The sequence below is a fragment of the Phocoena phocoena genome, chromosome 1 (genome assembly GCF_963924675.1).
Source record: "Phocoena phocoena chromosome 1, mPhoPho1.1, whole genome shotgun sequence".
Classification (NCBI taxonomy): Eukaryota; Metazoa; Chordata; class Mammalia; order Artiodactyla; family Phocoenidae; genus Phocoena; species Phocoena phocoena.
The window spans coordinates 112,749,743-112,767,418 of record NC_089219.1 but is presented as its reverse complement, the minus strand read 5'-3'; the positions used below and the strand labels follow the sequence as shown (position 1 = coordinate 112,767,418).

Genomic DNA, 17,676 nt, shown 5'->3' with positions numbered 1-17,676 from the left:
AGAGGGAGGCACCTGGGGGAGAGCACCATTAGGGAGAGGCAGGAGGCAAGGAGGCCTCCAGGACTCTTCCCCAGTGCCCCTGGTTCCAGGAGCTGGGTATGCCTCCAGGGTGATTGGCAGCTCTTTGTTTCAGCCCCCCCCTCACCGCCTGCCGGCCCCCCCCTTCAACTCCCCCTTCCAGTCCCTCCGCCCCCCCGCTCCTGCTCTCCGCCTAGCCTTTTCCCCTCCCAGCCGCCTGCCTGCCAGGGGTAGTGAGCCGGCTGAGCGGCATGGAGACGCAGGAACTTCGGGGGGCCCTGGCTCTTCTCCTCCTTTGCACTTTCACATCTGCCAGTCAGGACCTGCAGGGTAAGCCTGTACCAATCTTCTTAGCCCCCTCTCTGCCTCCTCCCCTTTTGCCCCCAGCCTAATAGCAGGGAGCATGCGGGGAAAAGGAGAGGGGAGAGTCCTGACACTGAATCAGAGAGAAGAGTTGATGAAATTATGGCCCTTTGGGGAGGAGTTGACACCAGAAGGTGGTGGATGAGCGGGAGCTGGCCAGGGTCAGCATGAGGCCAGGGCAGAGGACTCAGGAGCTGGATGCTAGCTAGGGCTGCCTGGCTGGGTTGGTGTCTGAGCAACCCCAGGCACCCCAGGGTTTGGGAGAGCAGCTCAAAGGTGGCTTCTTTCACCCCTGGGCTCCTGGCTACCTAAGAACGGGATGGGGGGTGGGGACCGAGAGGTCTGGGCCCTCCTGGAGGTCTGGTGGTAGGATGGGCCTGTGGCTGTGGGAGAGGTAGCTGGAGCAGATGACACAGGCACAGATTCTTTGCTGGCTGGAAGGGAAACCACAGATTGGCCAGGACGCAGGAGGCAGAGGAGCTGGGTCGTACGTTCCTGTAGGAGAGAGCCAGACAGTAGGAGGGTCGGAGCCTTCAGTGAGCAGCTGTTCTCATCCAGAGCGAGCATGCTGAACCCCCAGGATGGGAGGAGGGGCACTAGGGTGTGGAATGAGCCAAACCCAGCCGTGTAAAGAGAAACTGCCTTCCTATTTCTGTGCTGTGGGCACCAGGTGCTACTCCTGCCTGGGATCAGCACAGTGACTCCTTTGCGCCACCTGGTGGGAGCATCTCAAGTTTGCGGGGTGCTGTTTCTGTATTTCCAAGTGAGCCTCAGGCCTGCTGGTTCCCAGAGTGGCAGTAAGGAAGGCACAATGCCTTGTCCTCTGATGGCGACAAGGGCTGAATTTCGAGGAGGTGACTAACACTGTCAGGTGGTGATGAAGGATGCCCCACCCCCGAAGGCTCAGAGGAGAGAGCAGGCCTTAGCATTTGACAGGGGTCTGACCTTGATCATCCCTGCGTGACCAGTGATTGACCTGCTGACTGTGGGCGAGTCCCGGCAGATGGTAGCTGTGGTGGAGAAGATACGGACAGCCCTGCTCACTGCTGGGGACATCTATCTCTTGTCCACCTTCCGCCTACCCCCCAAGCAGGGTGGTGTCCTCTTCGGCCTCTACTCTCGCCAAGACAACACACGGTGGCTGGAGGCTTCTGTTGTGGGCAAGATCAACAAAGGTGACTGGTGGGCATCTCCTTTCCTGCCGTGGTGACTCCTTTGAGCACTCTTCCTCATCCCCACTCTCAGATCCCCCTTAATTCTCCTTGGGCTCCAGTGGGGACCGTGGACCCATCAGGCTGTGTCCAGGCACCAGGGGCACCTGGTGCTTAGGAGGTGCCTCAGGAGGCCAGGCACCCAAACAATAGGGTGAGGCATCTGTAGGAATGGGAGTTGTATGTGGGAATGCCTGGGGGGAGGGGAGACATGTCTCTGTGCCCCAGAAGTGGTATCACTGTGTCCCAGGGATCTGAACTGTCTCAGATCACTGGGACGGTTCAGTGGGTACGGAACCAGCTGCCACCCTAACGGGAGAGAGTGATCTGATGACACTGAAGACTAAGAAAGTCCTAGTCTTTGAATCAATTTGGAAAACATTTTTCGTGTACCTATTATGTACAAGGTGTTGAGAGATACATAGCTGGATAAGGAATGATAGTCCTAGAGATGTGGTATTCAGAAGAATTGATCCATCCCGTCTCTCAGCTGGGAGATGGGATGGGGGACGGTGCGCATACTGACCTCCCCTTCTGGGCAGTGCTGGTGCGGTACCAGCGGGAAGATGGCAAAGTCCATGCAGTGAACCTACAGCAAGCAGGCCTGGCTGACGGGCGCACACACACGGCTCTCCTGCGACTCCAAGGTCCGTCCAGACCCAGCCCTGCCCTGCATCTCTACGTGGACTGCAAACTGGGTGACCAGCATGCTGGCCTTCCGGCCCTGGCCCCCATTCCTCCAGCGGAAGTCAGTGGGCTGGAGATTAGGACAGGACAGAAGGCTTATTTGAGGATGCAGGTGAGCAGGAAAGGAGGACCCCCTGAGTGTCTGTGAAACAGTTTGCACCGGTGGGAGGAAGAATTGGTAGGTCCTCCCACCCTACTCTGTTTCTGTCCCCCCAGGGCTTCGTGGAATCTATGAAAATGATTCTGGGCGGGTCCATGGCCCGGGTCGGAGCCCTGAGTGAGTGTCCGTTCCAGGGGGATGAGTCTATCCACAGTGCAGGTAACACAGACTTCTGTTAGCTGACATCCTGGACCCCGGGTCCCTCCCATCCTGTTGACCTCCCTCCCCCTTAACAGCAGTTCTTTCGGCTCACCTATTCCTGGGGCTTCTGACTCTGTGAACCCAAATCTCCTTCACCTCTGACTCTATGATCTCCAAATAATACCATCCCAGCAGGAGGTGTGGGTCAAAAAAATCTCCTTTAAGGTCATCCCACCTACCAGGGTGGCCAGAAAAATAAAATGATCCAAAAAAAGAATAGAACTCTGAAGAACTCTGCGTGGGGGTGAGGAAGTTAGCTGCTTGGTCTTTCTTGGTTGACTGAGCTAAGGGTCTTGAGTCTTTTTTAGCTCCCACTGGCATCTGTCACCTACCAGCCATTTACCTAAGCACTGCCCATCTGCCTGGTCTCTCTAACAGGGATGCTCAGAGGCTCTTACCTAAATAAAGTGTCCACTTCTCCCAGATATTTCAAAGAGCTCTTGTGGTGGAAGCTTGGGAGAGAGGAAATGGAATGTACTGGGGCCCTGGCCCTGCTTCGGGTCGCCTCTCACTTGGATCCCTTCTGCCACTACCATGCCCAGGAACAGGAGGATTTGGGTTTCGACTATCTGTGAGGCAGCTCCCTTAGAGGGACCCTCATCCAGTGGAGGAAGCAGGTGCTGCTTGTGCACCACCACTGCCCTCCTACCATTCGACACCACATCTTTATTCCAAGACTCCAGCCCTTTGTTCCTGTTCCCTCCCTCCTCCTTACCAGCCAGGCCCCTCCTCACATGTCCACCCTCTGTGTTTTCTTGTCCTCTCTAGTGGCCAACGCACTGCACTCCATCCTAGGTGAGTAGGCCTCGCTGAGGTGAAGGGGCATGAAGATGGGGGGGGAGGAGCAGCTGCCTGAAACTAAGTCCTTTTCAGCCAGGAATGGGGTGGGGTTTAAAGATGGGTGGGCAGCAGTGGCAGCACCTGGCTTATTACCCAGAGAGGTCCCGGGGCTGGTGCCCCAGTTCTGAGCCTCTCTGTACCCTGGACCCTGACAGGGGAGCAGACCAAGGCGCTGGTCACCCAACTCACCCTCTTCAACCAGATCCTGGTAGAGCTGCGGGATGACATCCGAGACCAGGTTTAGTGGGCTGGTGAAGGGTGGCGCTGATTCTGGGGTGGGGTGGCGGATGCCAAGAGCTGACTCTGCCCCATCCTTCTGTCTACCAGGTGAAAGAAATGTCCCTGATCCGAAACACCATCATGGAGTGTCAGGTGTGCGGTGAGTAGGAGAGTAGAGGAGGGCTCCAGGTGGCGTCAGTGTGCTCCCCACCCCAGGGCTTTGGCCTCCACTTCTGGTGAATTAAATGGTGACTTCTAGGTGACTCTGACTGTGCCCACCCCCCACCCAGGCTTCCATGAACAGCGTTCCCACTGCAGCCCCAACCCCTGCTTCCGAGGCGTGGACTGCATGGAAGTGTATGAGTACCCCGGCTACCGCTGTGGGCCCTGCCCCCCTGGCCTACAGGGCAACGGCACCCACTGCACAGACATCAATGAGGTGGGTGAGGACCCTTTCTGGAAGGGCACAGAAAGCTGGGGTGAGGGAGTTAGGAGAGGCCCAAGAAGGTGGGGTGAATGTTGGTCAGAAGCAGAGGAACCCTGGGTTTAGGAGAGGCTGGAGACCAGAAAATACATATGAGAAGGGAGGGAGACAAGTCTGGGATGAAGACTGCAGGGCCACGCAGGGAAGGAGCTGGGAGAGTGGCAGGGGCATTTTGAGAGGGCTGGCTAGGAGGGAACCCACAGGAGGCTGGGGGTGGGATCAGAGCATAAATGAGGTTGGGGAGGGTAGGCCTGCAAACAGGGAGACCAGGAGCAGTGGTCCTGGGATCACAGGCAGGGGCCTGACCTCTTCTCGTCTGGTCCCCAGTGTGCTCACGCGGACCCGTGTTTCCCGGGCTCCAGCTGCGTCAACACCATGCCTGGCTTCCACTGTGAAGCCTGTCCCCGAGGCTACAAAGGCACACGGGTGTCTGGTGTGGGCATCGACTACGCCCGGGCTAGCAAACAGGTCAGGTTGGGTAGAGTCCGTGGACAAAAGATCTTGGCTTTGCAGGGGCGGGGGGCTTCTGGGTTGGATGTGGAGCCCTTGTGATAAATGGGATGAGGCTCCTGGCTCATCTGCCAGCTTCGCATTGGTTTTCGGTCTGGGCTTCATGTCCATGTTCAAAGATAAAGCCACACCAGTGCTCTCTCCTGTATCTGAGGAGACCCACCGTAGGTCTGGTTCTACCCAAAGTCTGCTCCTTCAGGTCTGCAACGATATTGATGAATGCAATGATGGTAACAATGGTGGCTGCGACCCAAACTCCATCTGCACCAATACTGTGGTGAGCTGAACACCTGAGTGTCTGGGTGGTGGGAATGTGCAACGCCCTCTTCAGATTTCCTGCTTCCCCTCCTCCTTCTCTAGGACATTACATGTGGTAGGTGTTCAACACGGACCCGGTTTGGAATTCTGATTCTGCCTCTTACTAGCCATGGCCTTTAGCAAGTTATTTACCTTTTCTGAGCCTCAGCATCCTCACTTGAGAAATGGGGCTATTACCCTCCTTAAAAAGTTGTGAGGAGAACCTAAAGGAGATAAGTAATGGACCTGTCCTATTAGCTGTGAGGGTCCCTCCTACACCCCTCAGGGGATGGGGATGTTGCTGGTTATGGTGGGCTGACCCTCCTTCCTGAGACACTGCCTCCCTACTCTTAGGGTTCTTTCAAGTGTGGTCCCTGTCGCTTGGGCTTCTTGGGCAACCAGAGCCAGGGCTGCTTCCCAGCCCGGACCTGCCACAGCCCGACCCACAGCCCCTGCCATGTCCACGCGCACTGTCTCTTTGAACGCAATGGTGCAGTGTCCTGCTCGGTGAGCTAGGCCTGGGGCTTGGAAGAAAAGGGGTGTGTGTGTGACCATGTTTAGGGACTGGTATGGGGGCTTGCATGGGAAAGGGAGGTGGGCCCGGGCCCAGAAACTGGTTGGTGAAAATAGAGCCTGAAGAGGGTGGGTTGTGGGGAGCCAGCCCAGACCACTAACTTCCACCCTTTGTGTTGCCCCAGTGTAACGTGGGCTGGGCTGGGAACGGGAATGTGTGTGGACCCGACACAGACATTGATGGCTACCCGGACCAGGCGCTGCCCTGCATGGACAACAACAAACACTGCAAGCAGGTGCTGGGGGCAGGCGGGCAAGTGAGCAGGATAGGGCACCCCAGGCTAGGATAGGACAGAACTCATCCATCCATTTCCTCCCCTTGACCTTTAGGACAACTGCCTTCTGACACCCAACTCTGGGCAGGAAGATGCTGATAACGACGGTGTGGGGGACCAGTGTGATGATGATGCTGATGGGGACGGGATCAAGAATGTTGAGGTGGCTCCCAGATGTCCTGACCTTTCCAGCTTCTCTGTGACGCTGTTGCCTTGTCCCATAACCCTGTCCTCCATTGGCCACTGGCAGCTCCTGAGGAGGGGCCCTAATACTCCACGTTAGGGAGCCATAACCCTGGTGCCCACGATGAGGTGGACTACAGGGAAGTTGGGTGGGTGGGACGGAGCCAAGCAGGTGGGTCGTCACAGGAGTGGTGATTGTAGACAAGGGTACAGGGATGAGGAAGATGCGAGGTGGCCAGTGGTTCAAGGGAGGCCTGACTCTTTCCCTCCCACCCAGGACAACTGCCGGCTGTTTCCCAACAAGGACCAGCAAAACTCAGATACAGATTCATTTGGTGATGCCTGTGACAACTGCCCCAACGTTCCCAACAATGACCAGAAAGACACAGATGGCAATGGGGAAGGGGATGCCTGTGACAACGACGTGGATGGGGATGGTGCAGGCCTGGGGCTGAGGGGGCGGGGCATGCTGGGAAACCTCTAAGAATTTGGATATGGTGGGAATGAAGCGGGGAGGCTGAGAATTCGGGAAGGGCAATGCTTGGGGGAAGTCAGCCTGGGTGAGAGATTACCTGTGGCAGATGTCAGTGGGAACGTGAGAGAGGGTGTGGGGTTAGGCAGGGAGTGGGCAAGAGGATAAGACAAGCTACAGGCAGATTTCCTGACCAGCTGTCCTCTGGATGGGAGATAGAGCTCAGGGCTTTCACCAACCTAGAAGACAGAGTGATTCGTTCTAGTGATAACCTTGTGTTACCTGCATATCTTCTAGGCATCCCCAATGGATTGGACAATTGCCCTAAAGTCCCCAACCCCCTGCAGACAGACAGGGACGAGGATGGGGTGGGAGATGCTTGCGACAGCTGCCCTGAAATGAGCAATCCCACCCAGGTACAGGGGAATGGAGAGGGCAGGGAAGGGGTGGAGTGACTGGTGGATGAAGCCCAGCCCTTTGGATGGGAAGTGGTCAGGTCACCCTCTTTAGAGTTATCAAGAGGAGATGGTGAGAATGGGTCCCTCTCTCTCAGACAGATGCAGACAGCGACCTGGTGGGGGATGTCTGTGACACCAATGAAGACAGGTAGGGTTTTGGCCAAGAGATGGAAAGTTAGGGGATACTTTACTTTCCTCTAGGACGTTCTCAATTCCCTCTAGGATCTAACTTTAACTCTCCACTACTATCAAGTAGCAGGTCATTCCCATAGTCTACCTTCCATTCTTACTGCTGGACCTTCACCTCATCTGGCTGACCGCAAGGGGTCTGGCTGAATGCAGGGTAAACCCCAGAGACTCCTAAGCAGAAGAGTGGGGAAGGATGTGGTACCTTTAAAAGCCTTTATTAGGTGCCTCTTTTTCTGGACAGTGATGGCGATGGACATCAGGACACTAAGGACAATTGCCCACAGCTGCCCAACAGCTCCCAGCTGGACTCAGACAATGATGGACTTGGAGATGAGTGTGATGGGGACGATGACAATGATGGTGTCCCAGATTACATGCCTCCTGGTCCTGATAACTGTCGCCTGGTACCTAATCCCAATCAGAAGGACTCAGATGGTAAGGCTGGAGTCCTCAGATGATTGGGCTGGCATGGGCTTTGCTCAGGGAGAAGTGGCAGGCCTTGCTGGGGAGTGAGGGAAGGCAGGGTGGTGGAGAGAGGTCAACATCTCAAGGCCCGAGAGGTGGAAGTGTTGGCTACTGGCAGTGGCCAGGGCCTTCCTGAGGACCTGGCTTCATCCTGCCCAGGCAATGGCGTTGGTGATGTGTGTGAGGATGATTTTGACAATGATGCAGTGGCTGACCCCCTGGATGTGTGCCCTGAAAGTGCAGAGGTAACCCTCACGGATTTTCGGGCCTATCAGACCGTCGTCCTGGATCCTGAGGGTGATGCTCAGATTGACCCAAACTGGGTCGTGCTCAACCAGGTACTAGGGCAGTGGGCTGGGCGGGTGCTGTCAGGCCAGACTAGCAAGCAGGGCCTAAGGAGGGCAGCACACCTGGACCAGGGCTTTTGTCTTTACTGCATACCACCAGGGCATGGAAATCGTTCAGACCATGAACAGTGATCCCGGCCTGGCAGTTGGTATGTAAGGGACACCCAATTCAACAATTTCAATGACTTCCAAATGGAGGGGTCCTACAGGCAGAGGATGGAGCCACACATTTAGCAGGCATCCCTTCCCATCCCCACCCCACAATGGGCATCAGTAGCTTTGCTGCCCCTGACCCTGATCCCATCCACCCACCTGCCCCCAGGATATACAGCTTTCAATGGTGTGGACTTTGAAGGTACCTTCCATGTGAACACAGTGACTGATGATGACTACGCAGGCTTTCTCTTCAGCTATCAGGACAGCGGCCGCTTCTATGTGGTCATGTGGAAGCAAACGGAGCAGACCTACTGGCAGGCCACACCTTTCCGGGCTGTTGCCCAGCCCGGGCTACAGCTCAAGGTCCCGCAGCTGCCCAGATTCCCCAATCCAGGGCCCTTTCCCAAAGGCTCCCCCACCAACCCTGGGGCCTCCCCCACTGCCTGAGTAGGGGGAACCCTCTTACCCAGACATCTGGCCTGGAGGTTGGCTCCCTGGGGCTCCAGAATATTCTCCTGACTCCCTTTTCCACCTGCACTTACCAACCTGCCGTCTTCCCTCGGTCGGGTCCTGGGGTTGACCCACTGTGTTTGCCGATGCCCCCTAGGCAGTGACATCAGTGTCTGGCCCAGGCGAGCACCTCAGGAATGCCCTGTGGCATACAGGTCACACCCCTGATCAGGTGCGGCTGCTGTGGACTGACCCACGGAATGTGGGCTGGCGTGACAAGACTTCCTACCGCTGGCAGCTGCTGCACCGGCCTCAAGTTGGCTACATTCGGTGAGGGGAGGGGCTGAGCCCTCCCGAGGGACCCCAGGCCCAGCCTTCCCTTCACCTCTAGCTGGGACTCCCCAGTGACCTCCCCTCTACCCAGTGCCTTGATGCCATTGGGCCCGGACTGGGACCGCTTCTCTCTACCTCCCCTCTCACCACAGACTTGCTGTCCTGGCCCTGCTTTCTTCCTAACACCAGGCAGCTTGGGCTCTGGTGCTGGTGCTGCCGAGGACCTATAAGCAATGTTGGGCAAGTCCTTCTTTTTCTGTGCCCCATTTTCCCCTCTGTAAAATGAGGGTGCGTCTGGGAGCCTCCAAACCCCAGGCCAGTCTGTGGAGAGGCACATCACATCCAGCCCCATCACCGGTACAGCCCAGAACCTGCCTCATCAAAGTGTCTGACCTGGAAGGGATCATCATTTACAGAAGAGCTTATGGAAACCCAGACTCCACACCTCTTAGTAGCGAGGCTGAGGCTTCTCAGTTCAGCACTCTGTCCACAACTTTGCATTTCCTATTTGGTGGGGATGGCAGGGAAGGGAGGGGCAATGGCCAAGAGCCCAGAGTGCAGGGACTTGGGTTGGTTCCCCTTTAAGGTGCCTGGGGCTGCGGGGCACCAGGACAGGGGATGGGGGGGTGGACTAGAGCCTGGGAAGCTGGTGACTTCACCCCCCAGCCCATTGTACTCATCGTCATGGCAACCCAATCCTCGCTTGGAATGCGGCTGGTGCTTTGAGATGCAAAGGGGGCTGGACAAAGAGCCAGGGGCCCCAGGCCTGAGAAAAGCACCCCCCTTCCCTCCCCTTTCCTTCCTCCCTTTTCCCCACCTCCCTTCTCTCAGGCCTGGTGAGCCCAAGGGGGGTTGGGGATGAACAGGGCCAGGTCATGGTGGCACAGTGTCCACTGGCACCCTAGCACCAATGGACACCCCTATCCTGGACAGGGTGAAGCTTTATGAGGGTTCCCAGCTAGTGGCCGATTCTGGGGTGATCATTGACACATCCATGCGAGGGGGGCGTCTTGGTGTATTCTGCTTCTCCCAAGAAAACATCATTTGGTCCAATCTCCAGTATCGATGCAATGGTGAGGCTCCAGACGGAGATCAGCCTGACCTCTCCTGACCTAATGGGAGTCACTTCTTCTGACCTTAATCATATCTCCTTTCTCAGACACAGTGCCGGAGGACTTTGAGCCATTCCGGAGGCAGCTGCTCCAGGAAAGAGTGTGAAGAGGTGGCCACCGGCTTCAGAATCCTGATTTTAGACCCTCAGGCCTTGGGGTCCATCCTGGAGACCCTGGGGTCTAATTTACAGCCCCTCAGCCAAACACAGAACCTCCTCTGGCACCCATCATTTCAGCCCCAGAGGTGTGGTGACCCCACTGTTCAGGACATGAGAAGTTTTTGAGGGGTATTTCTCAGGCATTAACGCCAGGAAAGACAACAGCACGTTGCCATAAAGTTCCAATTGTTTTCTAAGCCAGTGCAATTACTTATTTTAGGGGTTTTGCCGGGATAGTGTGGGGAGCAGGAAAAAACCTGAGGCGGGGAGAGGACTAGTAGAATGGAAGTTAGAGATCTAGAGGAAGTTTGTCTGAGTTTGGGGCACGGTGAGGAAGGTGCTGGACGGGGGTTAGGTGAAGGACGGAGGTTAGGTGAAGGATGGGGTGGTGGTCGGAGGATGGCTAAAGTCCTCCCAGCCCCACTTACTCACGGTGGCAGCGGCGACACTCCAGTCTAAGAGCAGCCGGGTTCGAGAGCCAGGAGGGCTGGGGCTGCCCCGCTCGGGGTGAGGGGGAAGCCGGGGGGCCGAGGGGGCCGGAGGCCGGGACGAGTGCAATATTGGCGGGGGAAAGAACAACACTGCACCGCGTCCCGTCCCTCCCGCCCGCCCGGGGCCCGGAATCCCGCTCTCCACCGCCTGAAGCCGGACCAGCCCGAGAACCCGGGACGCGCTGGGGAGTTAGGTTCACCTTGGAGGCCAGAGAGACTTGGTGCCCGGAAGAGGGTGAAGGGGGTGGTAAGGGTTGGGGGAGAAGGGGAGAAGGGGAGACCGCGATATCCCGGAAGGCCGCTTTCAGACGCCGGGGCGTTGCGCGCGCTTGCTCTTTAAATACTCTGACTGCGCGGCGCGGAGCCGTCGCCATGGTGACGCGTGTCCCAGCAACCGAACTGAATGGCTATTGCTTGGCAACGCCAGGGGTTGAAGTTTTGGGACCGCCCACCTAGATACTCACCCTTTCTCTAGCCGGCGGGTAGGGGTGCTTCCCCGCCTCCGGCCCGCGCCCGGGCGCGATGACGTAAACGCCCTCCGGCCCCGAGCCCGCCCCCGGGTCTGGCTGCCGCACAGTGCCGCGCCAAGCCGGCGGAGTCGAGCGCGTCTGGGAGCTGTGGTCCCTCTCCTCTTCCCCGGCTTCCCTGCAATCCCGCCGCACCGAAGTGTTCTTAAAATTAATTTCTCAATCTGTTTTCTTTGGGGCTAAGAATTGTTTCCTAATGAGGACGTAATTGCTTCTGTCGGTCTAGACCGCAACCCAGGACCTCCGGATGGGACTCGATAAGCTCCATGTGCGCCGTTGTGGCCCCAAGTACTCCTTGGTCCCACATGTTTCTGCCCTTCAGAATATCACTTGGTCTTCCCAAATCATGAGCGCTCACAAACGGTTTTGCACCACCCCCATCACCTTGTGCCCACCGGCCCCAAATACCACTATGCTCCGCAAAGGATAGTTCCGTGCCCCTAAATACCATTCTGTCGCCCCACCTATTCTCTGCCTCATAAATACGTAACTAATCTGTCCCATTCTCCCTCCCACATTCCGCTGCCCTCGCCAAATACCTCGGTGCCCCTTCCGTGTTAACTCTGGATCCCACCCACTTAGCGCCATTTCCTCCAGACACCGCCCCCACGCGCCTCAGTCCCCTCCTAAAGCTCCCAGCCCCTCCGTCGATGGTACAGCGTGTTCTTCCCCTTCTCTGTGCAAGCCACTGCTTCTTCCGGCCCGGGCCTGCCCTCCCCAGCCTCACTCTGCTCCCACTCAGTCAGCGCCACCCAACCTCCTCTCCCCGGACGAGGCAGCCCCTCAGCCCGCTCGGGCAGGCCCGGTGAGGCTCCCGGTGACCGCTAGAGGGCAGGAGAGCCCAGCCAGCGAGCCGCCGCTACAAGGTGGAGGACTGGGAAAGCAAAGACCCTAGGGTTCGGCCGAACCCAGATTTCATATTTCTTTAAGTGGAAATTTCTTCCCCCGCCCCCTTCTCGGGAGAAAGTCAAAGAAGGAACTCAGGCTGCTGGAAAGGCCGGCAGGGGCCGGGACTGTGGGTTTCAGGGTAGAACCGTGTGTGGAACGGGACAGGAAGCGGTTAGAGGAGTGGGGCTGTTCCGGGAAGTAGTGGGGGGGGAGGAGGTCCAAAACTAGCACCTAGTTTACAGATTATGGAGCCTTCCCCTTCCTTCTCAGCCCCCAGAGTGGGACTCCAAGGGACCCAGGGAGAATGGGGCAATGGTGCGGGGGACCTGAGGATGAGCTTCCCGGCCTTGCTGTGCAGGGCTTTGACCTAGCCCACTTTCTCTGTTACTGTTTTCACCTTGTCTGTTGTCCTGGGGCTAAAATAGGACCATGGGGACCCAGGTCAGGTTCCGGACTCCCTCCACCGCCTTCTGGAGCCAGGGAGTGGTTGGTGAAAGGGGGAGGCCAGTTGGAAAACGAACAGGTTGTCAGAGGGTTGAGTGATTGGAGCCCACTTACCCTATTTGAGGGGCCAGGAATGGTTGGGGAGGAAGAGGTAGGAGGTAGGGAAAGGGGGAGGAGGCGGGGCTTTGTCACCTGTCACCTGCTCTGGCTGAGCCTAGGGCGGGCGTGTGGGGGGGGGGACCGGTATAAAGCAGCAGGCGCCTGTGCCTGCTCCATCACATGCGCACCGCCTGCCTGAGTCTGTTCTGCCCCCTCCCCACCACTTGGCCACCACCATGACACCGGACATCCAGGCCCCTTTCTTCTTCCTGCTGCTGCTATTCCAAGTGCTTACAGGTGAGGGGCGCAAGGTGGGGAGGGGGTCTTCCCAGCCTTCCTGTGGGTTTTGCTTCCTGGGAGATGGCATCCAAGAGGCAGAAGTTGCAGACAGGGGTGGCCCAGTCTGTGCCAGAATAAAGGAGTGAGGCCAAGGACAGGCTGAGAGGAGACAGCCCCCCAGGAGAGTGGGTGCCAGGGGCAGGCGAACGTCCTGAAAAGAAGTCTGGAGGGGGTGGGGGTGGAGTCAGGAGAGGTAAATCTTAGGAGTGGAGAAACCCAACAAGCCAGGAGCAGACAGGTATGGGACGAAGGAGGGAGGCTGCCAGCAGGGAGGGAGGAGGAGGGCTGACCTAGGGGCCACTCCCCAAATCTTCCTGGCATTACGTCTTCCAATGTCAGAGAATGTATTTTCTCCTTGTGCTGATTTGTCCCCCAACCCAACTCTGTAACCTCAACTTCTGATAGCTGCCACCAACCCTACACTAACAATCTTTCTTACAGTCTCTGATACAAGCCAAAGCACAAGTAACTCAGGCTCGGCTGCCCCTACGGCCCACGATGGCACCTCACCCTGGGCCACCAGTGGCGACTCACCTCCGACCACCAGCCCTGCCTCAGGCTCGGCTGCCCCTACGGCCCACGGCAGCACCTCACCCTGGGCCACCAGTGGCGACTCACCACCGACCACCAGTCCTGCCTCAGGCTCGGCTGCCCCTACGGCCCACGATGGCACCTCACCCCGGGCCACCAGTGGCGACTCACCTCCGACCACCAGCCCTGCCTCAGGCTCGGCTGCCCCTACGGCCCACGATGGCACCTCACCCCGGGCCACCAGTGGCGACTCACCTCCGACCACCAGTCCTGCCTCAGGCTCGGCTGCCCCTACGGCCCACGGCAGCACCTCACCCCGGGCCACCAGTGGCACCTCACCTCCGACCACCAGCCCTGCCTCAGGCTCGGCTGCCCCTACGGCCCACGGCAGCACCTCACCCCGGGCCACCAGTGGCGACTCACCTCCGACCACCAGCCCTGCCTCAGGCTCGGCTGCCCCTACGGCCCACGGCAGCACCTCACCCCGGGCCACCAGTGGCGACTCACCTCCGACCACCAGTCCTGCCTCAGGCTCGGCTGCCCCTACGGCCCACGGCGGCACCTCACCCTGGGCCACCAGTGGCACCTCACCACCGACCACCAGTCCTGCCTCAGGCTCGGCTGCCCCTACGGCCCACGATGGCACCTCACCCTGGGCCACCAGTGGCGACTCACCACCGACCACCAGCCCTGCCTCAGGCTCGGTTGCCGCTACGGCCCACGGCAGCACCTCACCCCGGGCCACCAGTGGCACCTCACCACCGACCACCAGCCCTGCCTCAGGCTCGGCTGCCGCTACGGCCCACGGCAGCACCTCACCCCGGGCCACCAGTGGTACCTCACCTCCGACCACCAGCCCTGCCTCAGGCTCGGCTGCCGCTACGGCCCACGGCAGCACCTCACCCTGGGCCACCAGTGGTACCTCACCTCCGACCACCAGCCCTGCCTCAGGCTCGGCTGCCGCTACGGCCCACGGCAGCACCTCACCCCGGGCCACCAGTGGCGACTCACCTCCGACCACCAGTCCTGCCTCAGGCTCGGCTGCCCCTACGGCCCACGATGGCACCTCACCCCGGGCCACCAGTGGCACGTCACCACCGACCACCAGTCCTGCCTCAAGTTCAGTTGTCATTACAGCACATGAGGGCACCTCTTCCAAGGTTACCATGACCCAAGCCAGCAACGGCACTCCATCCTCAGTTCCCAGCTCTTATACTCCCACCATTTCTGCCAGCAGCACTAACCAGAACACAGTATCTCCCTATGCTCCCACCTCCTCCAGTAATAAGACTTCTCAGCCGTCGCATATTAGGGTCTCCCTGTTCTTCCTGTGTTTTCGCATTACGAACCTCCAGTTTAACTCTTCCCTGGAAAATCCCAGCACCAGCTACTACCAGAAGCTGCAGAGAATCATTTCTGTATTGGTGAGTAGCTGCCTTTCCTCCACTGTGCTCCCCCGAAGCAGCCTTCAGAACTCTTTGAAGACCTTGCATCAAAACTTAGTCCTTTCCCTCTCACCCCAGTTTGTGCAGACTTATAAACAAGAGGATTTTCTGGGCCTCTCAGATATCGAGTTCAGGTACAGTTCTGGGTGTGGACTCTATGTGGGATGGGTGGATGTTGTCTTGACTGTGGGGAGGGGCTGGCTGGTGCACTTGTGGTTGTGGGGGGTGGGGGGTGTGCTGACCCAGAAGCTGGGACCCACAGTTGAGTTGCCTGTTTCTCTCTGACAGGCCAGGATCTGTGGTGGTAAAATTAACCTTGGTCTTCCGAGAGGGGACCACTGCCCACAACGTGGAGAGACAGTTTGGTCAGCTTGAAGCAGCAGCCGTCACATGTAACCTGACCATCAGTGGAGTTAGTGGTGAGATCACTTCCCCAGCTGCCAGCAGCACCACACTGTCCGGGACCCTCTCTCTCTCCAGCATCTAGATTCCTGCTTTTCCTCTTGGCACTAATAAGTGACTGCTCTGACCTCTGCTTTTCCTTTTAGTGAGTGATGCATCAGTTCCTTCCTCTACCCAGTCTGGGTCTGGGGTGCCTGGCTGGGGCATTGCCCTTCTGGTACTGGTCTGTGTTCTGGTTGCCCTGGCCATCATTTATCTCATTGCCCTGGTAAGTGCTCAGTCCCCAGCCCTGACCACAGTTCCTCTGCTAGAAGGAACCCCCATGCCCCCCATTACCTCCTATCTCCCCAGGTTGTGTGTCAGTGCAGACAAAAGAATGATGGGCAGCTGGACCTCTTTCCAATCCGAGATGCCTACCATCCTATGAGCGAGTACCCCACCTACCACACCCATGGGCGCTATGTGCCCCCTGGCAGTACCAAACAGAGTCCCTTTGAGGAGGTGAGGATGGCGGAGGGAGGCAGAGGCTTTGGCTGGCAGGGATTCTGAAAGAGTGCTGAGAAGCCCAAAGAGCTTAGAAGAGGTGAGAGTGCCAGTAGGCAGTGAGGGCCTGACAAGGCTGGGGTTGTGGAGGTCAGGTGAGTTCTGGAGGAAAGGCCTTGGGAAGAGACCATGGAAGAAGGGGGACCTCAGTAGGGGGTGCCCCCACTACCAGCACTCCCAGAAGAGCATTCACTGCTCCGCTGAACTGGTGCCAGGGCTGTTCACTGGGATGCCCAGAGGCGAAATGAGTGGGGCACTGCGCCCAGGGGAGCCCTTCATGGAAGGAGCACCTGTGCCCCAGCTTGTCTCCTAAGAATGGAGGGTAGATTGAGACAGGCTAGTGGGGAGGAGGGGTCTCTGAATTGGGGAAGAAGTCTCACCAAGCCAGATGAGCCTGGGTGCTGGGTGAGGGGGAGGTTCTTGGGAATCTCCGGAGAAGCACAGACCCCTCCTCCCTCTTTCTTCCTTTCTCTCCAGGACCTAGTAAATAATTACTTGGCCACCTGGGGCTGGAAAGCTACTCCAAGTGGGGGAGGGGAGAGGAGTTTCCTTTTCTTGACCCCATTTTTCCTCGCCCTGGGGACTTCCTTCTTCCAGTTTTACAGACACACACACCTCCTTGGGCTGGAGGAGCAGAGAATGGAGGGAAAAGGGGGCAGGAGGGGAAAGCAGGGGGAGCTGATAAGAGCCGAGGGGAGGGAGGGAAGGGGACCTCGAGGAGGAGTGGCCCTGTTTACAGTCACCTGGCTGCCGGTGGTGACCTGCAGGTGCTCTCTCCAAATTAACCCTTTGAGAGCTAGTCAGGCGCCTGGACCATTCACCCCAGCCACGGGGTGCCATCCAGGGGCCTTGGGGAGGAAGCTTCTCCCAGGAAAGCTTCTGCCCCTCACCCTGGATCCCTTCTCCCCCTACCTAGGTTTCTGCAGGCAACGGTGGCAGCACTCTCTCTTACACGAACCTGGCAGCCACTTCCGCCAACTTGTAGGGGCACGTTGCCTGCTGAGCATCCAGCCAGCACCAACTGCCTCCCTGGGTTTCTTCACTGCTGCAGCCCCCGCCTTGCCCCCAACTCTGTTCTGGGCTGGTGAGCTGGGCGTTCAGGTGGGCTGCCCACCGTCTCCCTCACCTATCTTAGCCCTGGTGAAGCCCATCCGAGCCCCTGGGGACAAGCCTGAGGCAGTGGCTCCCAGGAGGACTGGCCCGGACAGCTCAGAGATGGGAGTGGGAACCTGAACACGGCTGAATAAAACTTGGGCCTCCTCTGCGCTGACCGCCAACTTTTTTTTTTTTTTTTGCGGTACGCGGGCCTCTCACTGTTGTGGCCTCTCCCGTTGCGGAGCACAGGCTCCGGATGCACAGGCTCAGCGGCTATGGCTCACGGGCCCAGCTGCTCCGCGGCATGTGGGATCTTCCCGGACCGGGGCATGAACCCGTATCCCCTGCATCAGCAGGCGGACTCTCAACCACTGCACCACCAAGGAAGCCCAACCGCCACGCCAACTTTTGATCTGTCTTCTGTGACCTGTTGATAGAGGGTAGGTCAAAATGTGTGTGAGGGGGTCTGGAAGAGACCTTGGGAAAGGAGAGGGAGGAAAGAAGGCCAGAGGAAGCGGGGTTCACTTGAGAAGTAGGTGACATCGGGGCGCAGGAGTGCTTGGTGGAAGAACTCGAGTCACCTGTCACCTCTCCTGCATGGCTGGCGGCGCAAGAGGAAGGAGGAAACGAAACCCAGCGGCTCCATCGGCCAGCGTGACCCGGCTCCGCCCGCACGCCCGTCCGTGGCTCTCCCTTTTCCTCGGGCCTGGT

General features: G+C 58.3%; 2 protein-coding genes across 8 annotated transcripts; both read left to right on the top strand.

Moving 5' to 3' along the window:
- The first annotated feature begins 235 nt into the window (after positions 1-235).
- Positions 236-10,358, top strand: THBS3 (thrombospondin 3). Of its 7 annotated transcripts, none has more exons than XM_065876278.1 (23): positions 236-348; positions 1,350-1,556; positions 2,135-2,391; positions 2,496-2,598; positions 3,409-3,435; positions 3,636-3,718; positions 3,808-3,859; positions 3,990-4,138; positions 4,511-4,651; positions 4,893-4,970; positions 5,345-5,497; positions 5,689-5,799; positions 5,894-6,001; positions 6,299-6,458; positions 6,791-6,909; positions 7,047-7,099; positions 7,382-7,575; positions 7,765-7,943; positions 8,053-8,101; positions 8,275-8,471; positions 8,716-8,888; positions 9,825-9,964; positions 10,051-10,358. In XM_065876278.1, the coding sequence occupies exons 1-23, from the start codon at positions 270-272 to the stop codon at positions 10,107-10,109; spliced, it is 2,871 nt and encodes a 956-aa protein (XP_065732350.1). In that variant the 5' UTR covers positions 236-269; the 3' UTR covers positions 10,110-10,358. The 7 variants fall into 7 exon arrangements, with proteins under 7 accessions (XP_065732350.1, XP_065732342.1, XP_065732358.1 ...); XM_065876270.1 differs by having other exon boundaries at positions 270-348; positions 6,791-6,928; positions 7,051-7,099; positions 10,051-10,109; XM_065876315.1 differs by lacking the exon at positions 236-348 and adding an exon at positions 903-1,144 and having other exon boundaries at positions 10,051-10,109.
- Positions 10,359-12,846: 2,488 nt separating this feature from the next.
- MUC1 (mucin 1, cell surface associated) lies at positions 12,847-16,855 on the top strand. The gene is made up of 7 exons (XM_065896143.1): positions 12,847-12,907; positions 13,391-14,904; positions 15,004-15,059; positions 15,214-15,344; positions 15,474-15,595; positions 15,679-15,828; positions 16,787-16,855. Exons 1-7 carry the CDS (start codon positions 12,847-12,849, stop codon positions 16,853-16,855), a joined length of 2,103 nt encoding a protein of 700 aa, XP_065752215.1.
- Positions 16,856-17,676: the final 821 nt, after the last annotated feature.